The 12,379-nt window shown below is 58.1% G+C and overlaps 1 protein-coding gene across 1 annotated transcript in view; it reads right to left on the reverse strand.

The window, feature by feature from the left end:
• The window catches only part of SLC29A4 (solute carrier family 29 member 4), a 12,973-nt gene extending 5,226 nt beyond the window's left edge, over positions 1–7,747 (reverse strand). Inside the window, exons 1-6 of the mRNA XM_007941119.1 lie at positions 7,573–7,747; positions 5,138–5,269; positions 4,777–4,890; positions 4,128–4,256; positions 2,946–3,020; positions 451–701 (exon numbers count right to left, since the gene is read on the reverse strand). Coding sequence (XP_007939310.1) covers positions 451–701; positions 2,946–3,020; positions 4,128–4,256; positions 4,777–4,890; positions 5,138–5,269; positions 7,573–7,747 — 876 coding nt within the window. The remainder of the gene's footprint in view (positions 1–450; positions 702–2,945; positions 3,021–4,127; positions 4,257–4,776; positions 4,891–5,137; positions 5,270–7,572) is intronic.
• Positions 7,748–12,379: the final 4,632 nt, after the last annotated feature.

The raw sequence follows: 12,379 nt of genomic DNA on the forward strand, positions 1-12,379 counted from the left end.
CGTGGGGTCACACGGGGGGAGGGGCCTCGGAACACAATGTGGGGTCACACGGGGGGAGGGGCCTCGGAACACAGAACATGGGGTCACACGGGGGGAGGGGCCTCGGAACACAGAACATGGGGTCACACGGGGGGAGGGGCCTCGGAACAGGAACGTGGGGTCACACGGGGGAGGGGCTTGGAACACAGAACGTGGGGTCACACGGGGAGGCGGCCTCGGAACAGAACATGGGCTCCACAGGGGAGTGGGCCCTGGACCACAGAAGGTGGGGTTACCACAGGAGAGGTGGCCCCTGAACACAGAAGGTGGGGTTACAAGTCCAGGGGGCCCCAGACACCAGAGGGGCAGGGTCCCAGCTGGGGGGCTCAGTGAGCACATGGATCAGACGCTGAGCCCCGGCTGCCTCCTGAGCGGAGCTCTCCGCCGCGCGCCTCCCGGGCACGGACTTACGAAGTGGACGTCGTCGGCGGCCATGTCGTGGTGCGCGCGGTAGCCGGGGCCCTGGCGGTGCGCGCGGCCGTCGCGGGGCCGGGCCGTGTGGTGCAGCACGAAGCGGCTCCGGCGCGCCAGCAGGTGCAGCAGGAAGCACAGCAGCTCGAGGCCCGCGGAGACCAGGAAGAAGATGAGCGTGCCGGCCCGCTCGTCCGGCAGCAGCAGCTTGGTGAGGATGCGGCTCAGGGAGACCATCACGCCCGCTGTGCCTGCAGGGGGTGGGCACGGCTGCCACCGAGCCCACCGTCCCGCCCAGGCCTGCCCGGCCCAGCACAGCCCGGCTTGGCCCAGCCCAACCCTGCCCAGTCAGGCTCAGCACTGCCTGACCCAGCCCTGTCCAGCCCTATCCAGCTCGGCCCTGCTCAGCCCTGCCCAGACCAGCCGGGACCAGCCCAGCACAGCCCAGCCCTGCCCTGCTTGGCCCAGCCCTGCTCAGCCCGGGCCCAGCCTTTCTTCCCAGGTGCCCCTGGGTGGATTCGAAGCACCCATTTAGCAGCGGAACACCAAACTGCACCACCCACGGGCTGACCAGATCAGGGTGGGCCCAAGCCCAAACCTTGGTGTCCCGATAAGAAAAGGGGAACCTAGACCTCACACAGAGCAGAGAAAGCCACGTGCGGACGGAGGCAGAGATGGGTGGTGCTGGCAAAGCCAAGGACATCACATCAAGGGCTGCTGGCAGCCACCAGCAGCTGGGAGACAGGCCTGGGCCAGGTCCTCCCTGGGCGTCCTCAAGAAGGAACCAACCCTGCTGGAGGGCTGGTCCCCGAGCCCAGCTTCCTGAACGCAGACACAATACACTTCTGTTGCTGAAGCCTTCAGTTTCGGGGTTTTGTTACAGCAGCCACAGTGGCTCATACAGGGACAGACCAGCAGTCAGTCTGGAGACACATCCAAACGACTGGGGGCAGGACTGGGTGTCGGGCGAGTTTTGGGTGTAAGCAAGGGGGTGGCATTAGCTGGGAGGAAAGGGGAGGGCAGGGAAGTGTGGGTTTGAGAAGCCAGTGAGACGTGAGGCTGCAGGCAGGGTGGCTTGTGGGTCTGGAGATCCAAGGAGAGTTTGGACATTGTGGGGATGGGTAGCCCCCCAACATGCACACACACAGACACCAAATGGATGATAGACACATTGAGGAATTATTTCACAAAACCTTGCTTTCACATGTAAATACACATATGCACACACATGTATAAATGTGTGTGCTGTGTCATAACATAAAATGTATTTCTCCCTGGTGATGATAAGACATATAGACAAATAAAAGATAAGTAAGTAGATACCAACCAAAAAACCAAACTCACTGCCATGGAGTCAGATCTGACTCATAGCGACCCCTCCTTGGGTTTCTGAGGCGGTCTCACTACAGAAATAGATTGCCCAATCTTCCTTCCAAAGAGTGGCTGGTGGGTTTGAACTGCCAGCCTTCTGGTTAGCAGTCAAATGTCTTAAGCACTATGCCACCAAAACTCCTAGGTAAGTAGATATATGATAGAAAAGCAGACAGAAAAACAGATGGATGATGGATGATGGATGATGGATGGATGATGGATGATGGATAGATGACAGATGATAGATGATGAGAGATGATGGATGGATGATGGATGGATGATGGATGATAGGTGATAAGATTATGGACAATGGATGATAGATGATGGATAGATGGGTGGATGGACGGATAATAAGTGATGAATAGATGGATGATAAGTAATGGATGATGGACAGATGATGGATGATGGATAGATGACAGATAATAGGTGATGAGAGATGATGGATGGATGATGGATAGATGATAGGTGATAGGTGATGAGAGATGATGGGTGGATGATGGATAGATGGTGGATGATAGGTGATAAGAGATGATGGATGGGTGATGGCTGGATGATAGGTGATAGATTACGGACAATGGATGAATGGATGATGGATGATGGATAGATGGGTGGATGGACGGATGACAGGTGATGAACATATGGATGATAGGTGATGGATGATGGATGATGGATAGATGGGTGGATGGACGGATGACAGGTGATGAACATATGGATGATAGGTGATGGATGATGGATGATGGATGGATGGATGAATGATAGGTAATAGATGATGGATGGATGAAGGGAGAGAGGGAGGGAGGGAGAGAGGCAGCACGTTCACAATTGGTGAATCTAGGGGAAGGGCGTGCAAGGACACTGTAGACACACTCAGGGCAGTGCTGCTCATGTCACCCAGGAACCCACACTTGGAGAGGGGTGTGCACATCAGCCCTGGAAACAGCATGCACAGGTGTGTGCACACACGTCCCTCCTGCCAGGGAGCGCACCCCACCTCCCCGTCTACCAGGGATGGAAGGCTGTGGCCACCATCCCCAGCCCAGCACCCCTAGAGCCTGCAGAGCAGCTGTTGATCGGGGGACCCATGGCGGGCCGCGCCCTCTCTCGGGGCGTCTGCGGATACTCACTCTCCCCAGTCATCACCCCCTGCGTGTACCTCTTGGGCAGCATCCCCGTGTACCCGTAGAAGCTGGATTGCTGCACTTAAGAGAGAGAGAGGGGTAACCGTGAGACACCATGGATCGTGTATTGTGCAAGGTACTGGGCAAACATGAACACACACACACACACACACACACATGTCTGAGCGTGTGTGCTGGGCCGTCATGTAAAATGCATTTGCCCTGGGGTTGAGGGTCAAAACAGTTGGGAAGTTGACAAAACAACTGGCCAGGATCCTTCCACGCCAAAGCCACGAAAGACAAAGGACTGAGGAATTTTCCAGATGAAAGACCACGAAGAGAAAGAGACAACAGTGAAAGCCATGCACGTTTCTGGATTGGATTTTGGACCAGACGAAAAGAAACTGCTCTAAAGGCCATTACTGGGACAACGCGTGGCATCTGAATATGGACGGCAGACTAGATGACAGCGTTGTATCCGTGTGAAAGCTCCGGGAATGTGGTTCTAAAAGAAATGTCTTGGTTCTTAGAAAATGCATCCTGAGGTCTTTAGACATGACACGTGATGACAATTCACTCAGATAGTTTAGGGGAGAAAGATGGGTGACAGACGAATGCGTAACAGATGGATGGACGGCAGCTGGGTGCATGGAGGAAGGGAAGGGGTGGGTGTGGCAGCAGTGGCCGTTAGCACTGGCGAACCCAGGGGAACGGGAGCTTATCATATCACTCTTGCAATTTTCCCAAATAAAACATGTGGAAACCACTACCCAAGGGCAGCAGTGACATGGACACAGTGGGAGCAGCCCAGGCACCTGCCTAAATGTCCCCATGGACATGCATTGCGTGTGTGTTTGCATGCACAGTGTGCATACCTGTACTCAGCACACATGTGCATGTGTGGGCATGCAGTGTGCTACACGTGTGAAGGGTATATACACGTGTGGGTATGCATGTGTGCACGTGTGAAGGGTGTGCACACTGGTGTTGCCTGTGCTTAGCACATGTGTGCACGTGTGGGCATGCAGCATGCTACACGTGTGAAGGGTATGCACATGGCACACTCACGGAGACCCATCCAGCTCTGTGTCCGGGTCAGCTCACGTATATGTCACCATGAGACCCGACAGTAAGGATGGGGCTGGGGGGTGGGAAGGGTCCCTGTCCCGGCCCCCAGACACTCCGTACCTGTGCAGCCGAAGGCCACAGTGCCCACAGCGGCCAGGTTGATGGCATAAGCCTGGTCGTGGGAGAAGAGCTGCAACCACACATCACAGATGCTGATAAACAGGAGGGGCCCCAAGGCTAAGAGGTAGCCTGCGGGAGAGAGGCTAGTGAGCGGCCATGGTGGGCTGGGCAGGGCGCCCCCGCCCTGCCTCTCCCACAGAGCCAGTCCTTGTTACTGGGACACAGCTTTGAAATCTTTTCAAACTAAAACATTTTGAAAAAAAAAAAAAAAGCATAATGCGGAAGCCACTGCCTGAGGGAAACTGATATGGACACAGTCCTTGGAGCCCAGTTTCTGTGGGAGAAATCCAGGTGCCTGCCAAAATGTCCCCGTGGGCATGTGTGGTTTGACCCTGTACCAAGAGATCTTTTTTCACACTGAGCTCTATAATGTTCTTAAGAGGAGTGTCCACATTTCAGACAGGGAGGGCGAGGCCCAGAGGAACTGAGGGTGTGTCCACATTTCAGACAGGGAGGGCGAGGCCCAGAGGAGCAGCTGGATGTTGGGCAGGGCGTGTGTGGGCCGTGAACTCCAGTGGGCAGGTGTGACGAGGCAGGGGGCCCAGTGTACCCGTGGGACCCTGGAGTGTCGAGGCAGAGGGCCCCGTACCTGCAGTGATCCTCGTGTGAAGACTCAGCCTTTCCACTAGGACGTTGTTCAGGACCACAGCCACCAGGGCCACCAAGATGTAGGTGAGGCTCATGTCAAACACAATGGAGGTCCCTGTGGAGGGGCCAGCCAACAGCAGGTGCTCAGGAGGGAGCCCCAACTTCCGGACCGGCCCTTGCCAGGAGCTACCTCCTCACTCCCCCAAGAAGGGACTGAATGCCCAGAGAGGGCGAGCGGCTGCTCTGAGGCCCCTCAGCTGGATCAAGGCTCCCTGAGCAGGGTTTCTGAAGGCCGGGGCCACAGCTGAGGGGCAGTGCCAGCAGTCACCTGTGCCGGTGGGCGGGATCGTGGAAGGGCTCACCTGGGTACTTGTGATGCAGGTAGTCCACGTCGGTGATGAAGCTGTTGTACGGCAGCAGGAAACCCACACCAGCCAGCAGCATCGCAAAGTAGATTGCGTGATAGCGGTCACCCGGCACTGGCTCTTCCTCCCCTGTTCCCAGAGCGGAGTGGTGAGGCCACTCACAGACACGGCCACCACCACCAGAGCTGCCATCACCAGCACATGGCCACAGCCACTGCGGCCCTCGCCCTCACCAGGATGTACTCCACCCTCCCATGCCACCTGTCACCACCACTGTCACTAACCAGAGCCACTGCCTCTATGGCCATTACCAGTGGATGCCAAGGCTACCAGCACCACAGCCACCAGGACCATGAATATCACCAGTGTGGAAACCACCACCCCAGCCACCAGCACCACGGACAATACCATCGTGGCCACCACCACCATGGCCACTAGCAGCTTGGACACCACCACCACAGAAACCACAACCATAGCTATCAGCACCATGGACACCACCACCATGGATATCATCACCACGGCCACCAGCACCATGACCACCACCACCACCAAGGAAGCCACCACCATGGATATTATCACCAGGGTCACCAGCACCATGGATATCATCACCACGGCCACCAGTGCCATGACCACCACCACCACCATGGAAGCCACCACCATGGCCATAGCCACCATGGCCATCACCCTCATTAGGATGTGTTCCACCCTTCCATGCTGTCATCACCACTGTCACTATCACTACCAGTAGACACTACCACCATGGCCACCAGCACCATGGATCTCACCACCGTGGAAACCATCACCATGACCACCAGCACCATAGCCACACAGTCACTGCGGTGGATGGCGCTGTGATTAGGAGTGGGGCATCCACTTCTATGGCCGTGGCTGACACAGTCACTGCTGCCATCTTGCCACTGGCCAGATGTCTAACAACTTGGGGACTGGCCCAAACCAGCTCCATCTATGCACAAGAGAGCAGAGAGGTTATCCCAACCTGTCATAGGGCTGGCCAGCACCTCTACTCCCCATCCGCACAGACAAAACACAACCCGGGACAGCAAAGGGACTTACATTTCTGGACCTGGAGTGGTCCTGGTGCAAATGAGTACCACCCACGGGAAAATCACTATCACACATGGGGGCCTCATGAGTGTCAGGGATAGTCCTATGTGATGCTATGGATCCTGCTACGGAACACCGAGGTTGGTACCAGTATTTCCTTCTGCAGATGAAGAAACTGAGGCCCAGGAAGAATGGTGACGTGGCCAAGGTCTCCCTGGGCGGTGTTGGCAAGGGGGATGGGAGCTGGGGTGGACCCCAAGTCTCTGACCCTGAAGCCCGTACACAGCCCACTCTGCAGGTGGATCTCACGATCAACAGGCCTATTTCCTCACTATGGGGAAATCAAGGCACAGAGAGGTTCAGGCCCCTGCCCAAGGTCACACAGCAGGGCTGTAAACCGGGTCTTTGAACCTCCCACCCAGACCCCCGCCTTTCAGGCATTTTCTGTCTCCTTTGATTTAAGCACGAATGTGACCAAAGTGACACACACAGAAAGAAGCGCTATGTGTGATTCACCGGGTGTCCTTTACCTGCCTTGGGGATGGAGGAAGCTTGTGTTAGGAGGACCCCTCTTTAGCCTGGATCTGTGAGGGCGCCCCCTGGTGGCCTGTACTGCACACGCAGTGTTAGGTGCAGGCACCGTGATGGCGGGCTCATTGGCTGCGACAGATACTGCCTCAGGTGCTCAGTTAACCCCAGAAGCTCCCCACAGCCCCCGAGGGCTCCTTGAGGGTGTCACGGATAGAACTGTGTCCCCCAAAAGATCGGACAAAGTCCTAACCCCCTGTCTGGAAACAGACTTTGAGGATGTTATCTGTTAGGTTACCACGAGATCCTAATGGAGTAGGGTGGTCCCTAATCCCACGAGTGGCATAAAAGGCTTGCACCTGATTACTAGCCTCAAGGTTGGCGGTTCGAACCTGCCTAGCAGGACTGGGGAACAGGGCCCTGAGAAGCTGCTCTGTTACAGCCCAGAAAGCCCCACAGAGCTCACGGGGTTGCCATGAGTCAGAATCAACTCAAGGGTTTGCTTTGGTTTTCAATCTTCTACCACCAGTGTCCTCACAAAAGAGAAGTCACAGAGACAGTGGAAAGATGGCCGTGTAGTGACAAGGAGGGTCATCGCCTCCTGACGCCAGATGACAGGCTGGACAAACTCCCCTCAGAGCCCCCCGGGGAAACCAACATGGCCGACACCCTCATCGCAGAAGCCTGTCTCCAGAACCGTGAGGCAGTACACTAAGCTGTTCAAAGCCGCCCACTCTGTGGTGCTTTGTCACGACAGCCCTGAAAAAGGTAAACCGGGGTGATCGTACGGCCAGTGTCTGCTTTGGGCAGGCGTACCCCTTGCCTGCACCCTCACTCACCTGGGTCCGTGAAAGGTGGGACCCCTCTGGCTCTCCCACCCTGGACCTGAACTGGCCCTGCGGCCGCCGCCTCCTCCAGCTGGTAACTGTCGAAACTGAAGCTCATGACCATGTTTTTGTCAGGGGTGGCCGCCAGGCCGGGCTCCTGCAGGCGCTGGCTTCCAACTGAGCCCATGGCTGCCCGTGCTGTGGAGAAAGGAGAGGAGGAAATTGAGGGGATGAGGAAGGGTGGACACGTCCACTGCCACATCCCTAAGCCCGTGGTGCCCTGGGGGACGCTCCTTCCTAGTCACCCCACCAACTTCTAAACAGCGTACGGAGGACATGCAAGGAAGCGAGAATGGTGTCATGGGGCTTGTGCCGTAAGAAGTCCACCCTCAACTTGCACATGAATGTCCGTAGTAGCTCTCTTCACTGGGGTGAAGAGAGAATCCTTTCAAGTGTCCATCAGCGGATGGGAGGCTTAACAAGCAACCCCTGGTGGCGCAGCGCCTAAGGCACCTGACTGCTAACCGGAAGGCTGGCAGTTCAAACCCACCAGCCACTCCTCGAAAGGAAGGTTGGGCAATCTACTTCTGGAGAGATACCGCCTCGGAAACCCATGGAGGGGTCGCTATGAGTCGAGTCCAACTCAACGGCACATAACAACAACAACAGTCATCCATACAAAGTACCACGCAGCTACCAAAGGGAATAGTGGCCCTGGGTGGTCCAGACGGCTGTTAACTGAAAAGCTGGCGGTTCGAGGCCTCCCAGGGGATCATTGGAATAAAGGCCTGGTGACCTACGTCCGAAACATCAGCCCCCTGAAAACCCTAGAGAGTGACACAGTGGCGTCATGAGTCAGAATCCACTTGCTGGCACGGTAGACAACGCCCTGTTAGCTACCACAGCATGGCTGGGCCCCAGAAACTGCATGAGAGAAGCCAGTCACAAGAGGCCACAATCTACGAGATGGTGACTCCAATCACGTGAAAGACCGGAGGACAGCAACCTATGGAGACAGACAGTGGATCAGTGAGGGCTTGGGGCTGGGGGAGAGGGGGGCTAGACTGACCACTAAAGGGTGCAGGTCTCCTCTTGGGTGATGAAAATGGTCTGAGGTCGACAACTCTGTGACTTGACTGAAAACCACCGAACTACTCATGTTCCATGGGTGAGCTCTCACCACGTGAACACACGTCAACAAAGCGCACTCTACACGCTCCGGAGCAGGGGTGGGAGGGAAGAGGTGGCGGGCCAGGGCCCAGTGTGGGGGCTGCTGCAGAATCCAGGGACACAGTGACGGCACCGGCATGGGGGTGGCGGCCGGGGGTCCGGAGAGACCTTAGATGGAGCAAAGAAATACTGGGAGGTGGAATTCCAGGGCTTGGTGAGTGGGCGGCCACCAGGTGGCGGTACTGAGCAAGGAGGGTGTGCTCCCTGGGCTGGGAGGGAGGGGCTACCAGTCACTCATTTCACAGCCCATGGGCTCACTGGCAGTAAGTAGGGAGACTGGACCCAGGTCCGCATGATGCGCTGAGCTACCCTGGCCTTCACTTCTGGGGCCAACCACCTGCAGGGTCAGGAAGTCCCTGCTATGGTCTTGCCTCAGTATTTTCACCTTCAATTCAGTCTGCTAGCCCTTACCTGGGGAAGGAGAGTTGATTCACGGCTGGGAGACACCCTGTCTCTACTCTGTGTACATGGGGGGCAGTCCTAGCTTCTCTACCTAGAAAATTCATCCACTTCTTTTCCTACCAGCTGATGCAAAACGGATACTTGTTCACTGCTGAGGACGTGGGACAAACAGGACCGAATGTGGGGCCTCCACTTCCCCAGCCACACCCCGGGGGACCCCACATGCCAGGGTTATGCCTTTCTCTCGGGATGGCCTGCTGCCCCGCCCCACAACATGTCCACCTGCTCTCGTCCCATCTCCTGGGTTCATTTCCTCTAGCCCCTCTGCCTCAGTTTCCCCTCCCCAGGCTGGATGGGTTGTTCTGAACCCACCAAGGCCCTCTGCCTGGTTCCGTGCTGTTGCTGTTATGTGCTGTCGGGTTGGTCCCTGAGTCAGGGCGAGCCCGTGCACAACGGAACCGCAAGCTGCCTGGTCCGGCGCCACCCCCACCCGTGTCAGCTGTGGCTCAGACCGCTGGAATCCACAAGGTTTTTGTTTTTGTTTTTGTTTTTTGCTGGTCCCTCCTAATCTGGAAGCTCCATTGAAACCAGTTCAGCATCAGAGCAACACGCAAGCTCCCACTGCTGGACGGGTGGGGGGGCTGCATGTGAAGTGTCCTGGCCGGGAATCAAACCACGGCCTTCCACACGGATGGCGGGAATGCTACCATTGAACCACCAATGTAAGCCCTGCCTGGCTCCATCCCAAAAACCCAAATCCACTGCTGCGGAGTCAATTCCGACCCACAGCGCCCCTAGAGGACAGAGTGGAACTGCACCACAGGGTCTCCAAGGCTGTCAATCTTCACGGAAGCAAAGCCCAAACCACACCCACTGCCGTGGAGTCCATTCCGGGCCACAGCGCCCCTAGAGGACAGAGTGGAACTGCCCACAGGGTCTCCAAGGCTGTTAATGGAAGCCAACTGCCTCATCTTTCATGGAATGGCTGGTGGGCACCCAAATGCATTAACCACTGTGCCACCAGAGTGCCTGCCTGGCTCCACAGAGCATTTTAATTGAAGCCAAGGAGAACTAGCCCCTGGGGTGCTGGGACCATTCTGCCTCTGCCAGTGAATTAGAACCTGAGATGGGAACCAATGGCAAAGAGGGACCCTTCAGCACCCCCCCAACTGTGCCTGACAGCACCTCTGAACCTTCATGCTCTTCCCAAGATCTCTCCAACCGGCCCCTCCTGCCGTGTCTGGAAGTGGGGGTGCTGAGTAAGGCTTAGGACAGCACTTGGCTTGGGCTGGAGTGACCGTAGCCCGGTCTGATGGCCGGGGACAGGGTCAGTGTGTGCCTCAACCTCTTTCCTTGTCTGCGCTGTGGGGAGGAGGAGCCAGGGGGCAGTGGAGACACCCTGACCCCCTTCACCCCCAGCAGCCCCACCCTTCCTACCCAGATAAGAAGACCTGGGGAGAAGAAGGTTTTTACAAAAACTCAAAGGCTCCCTGCCTCTGCCCACTGAGGATGTCAGCTTCATCCGAGACCGAGTCAGAACCATGTAAGTGGCTCAGCAGGGGCTCCGAGACAGCATTGAGCACACTCATCACCAGGACGTAGCTCACCCTGAAAGGTGAGGTTTCCGCCTCAGTGGGCGGCCACGCTGGCTGGGAGGGCGGACGGGCTTAGAATGGAGTGGGGAGGGGCCTCCCTGCTTGCTTCAGCTTGGCCAGAGCCAGCGGGCACCTGCCTGCCTGGGCCACCGCCCCACCTGCCACCCTACCACCAGTCTGTTGCTGTCCCCACCTACTACTGCACTGCCTGCCTGGCCACCATCCCCCAGGGTCCTCCCGAGGGTGGGGCTCTGACGCCCCCTGCCCTGGTCCCAGGACCCCTAGGCCAGGCCTCCTCACACAGTGAGTGAGGGGGGGTGGGGGTGCCTCTTCTGGGTCTCGGGCACCTCAGGGCCCCCCTCCACTCAACACCACCAACCCAGAACCTCTAACCTTCTCCAGCCCCCTCCTCCGACCCCTTTAATTAAAACGGGGTGACTCCCATCTAGGTTTACAGCGCTCTGCTCTACTCACCCCCCCCCAAAGCTGTCAGTGCCCAGATGCCTGTCCAGGGAGCCAAGAGGACACCGGTCACTTTTTTGGCCTCCAGGGCACTGGGCCACCCTGTGGGCCTCAGTTTCCCCCCTCCGGCACTGTGGTGAGCACTCGAGGAAGAGGAGGGTGAGACAGTGGGTGAGGGGCTAGGCGCTTTGGGGGACAGGCTTGGCTGCACACAGAAGGTGCTCATAGTCACAAAGAGTCCCCCACGGAGCTGCAAAGGGGGCACCTAGGCTCAGGGAGGTGAAGGTCAGGGTCAGGCGGATCAGAGCCTGGCTGACCACACAGTCCTCCCCTCGTTTCAGCTAGACCCCGGGGTCCAACAGAGTGAAAAGGACATGGCTTCAGAGCTGTGTCCTAAGGGCCGTGTGGGGGCACTGAACGCTGGATCCCACTCCAACCAGAAATGGAACGCAATTGAGAGACCGGCTGACCCCCTGCCCTCCCGAGGCCTCGCCCACCAGGCCTCCGCCATGGCCCCCAGACACCGGGGGACCTCCAAGCGGCTGTCTTCTGCCAGCCACGCGCTCCAGACCCCCCTAACTTCCCTTCAGACCCTCGAGCCAGCCCCTTCCCGGAGCCCCCAGAGCGCAGATGAGGGCGCGGACCACATGCTGGACAGGGCCAGGCGGTGCCCACACAGCTGCGCCCGGGGCACCCCGCACCCCGCCTGGCCCCCGGGGGCCCCACATGCCCCGTCGCCCCTGGAGGCTCCTCTGGCCCCTGCACGACCCCAAAAGCAACACAGCTGGTCCCCAGGCTGCGTCCCAGACGAAGGACAGCGCCTCCTGGGTGACGGCCTGGCCACGAGGTGACCCCTGGGAACAGGCCCCGAGATCTCCCGGTGGCTTTCCACCAGCAAGAGGGGCTGGCTCGGAAAAGGGGTGCGCTGGGGCGGAGGGGTTTCGGGACGAACTTTATGGGGAGGAGATTCTAGGGGTGCGCGCGGGAGAAGAGGTGGTGCCAAGGCCCGGCCCCGGCGCCCCGCCCCTTCCCGGGTCCGAGTCCTGCGCCCTCAGGGCGAGGGTGGCCCGGCCTGGCCGTGCGCCCCGAGCCGGCCCGGCTGCTGGACCGGGCGAGCGTCCGTCCCGGAG

Source organism: Orycteropus afer, unplaced genomic scaffold (genome assembly GCF_000298275.1).
Source record: "Orycteropus afer afer isolate SDZICR_OR568_19922 unplaced genomic scaffold, OryAfe1.0 scaffold00006, whole genome shotgun sequence".
NCBI lineage: Eukaryota > Metazoa > Chordata > Mammalia > Tubulidentata > Orycteropodidae > Orycteropus > Orycteropus afer.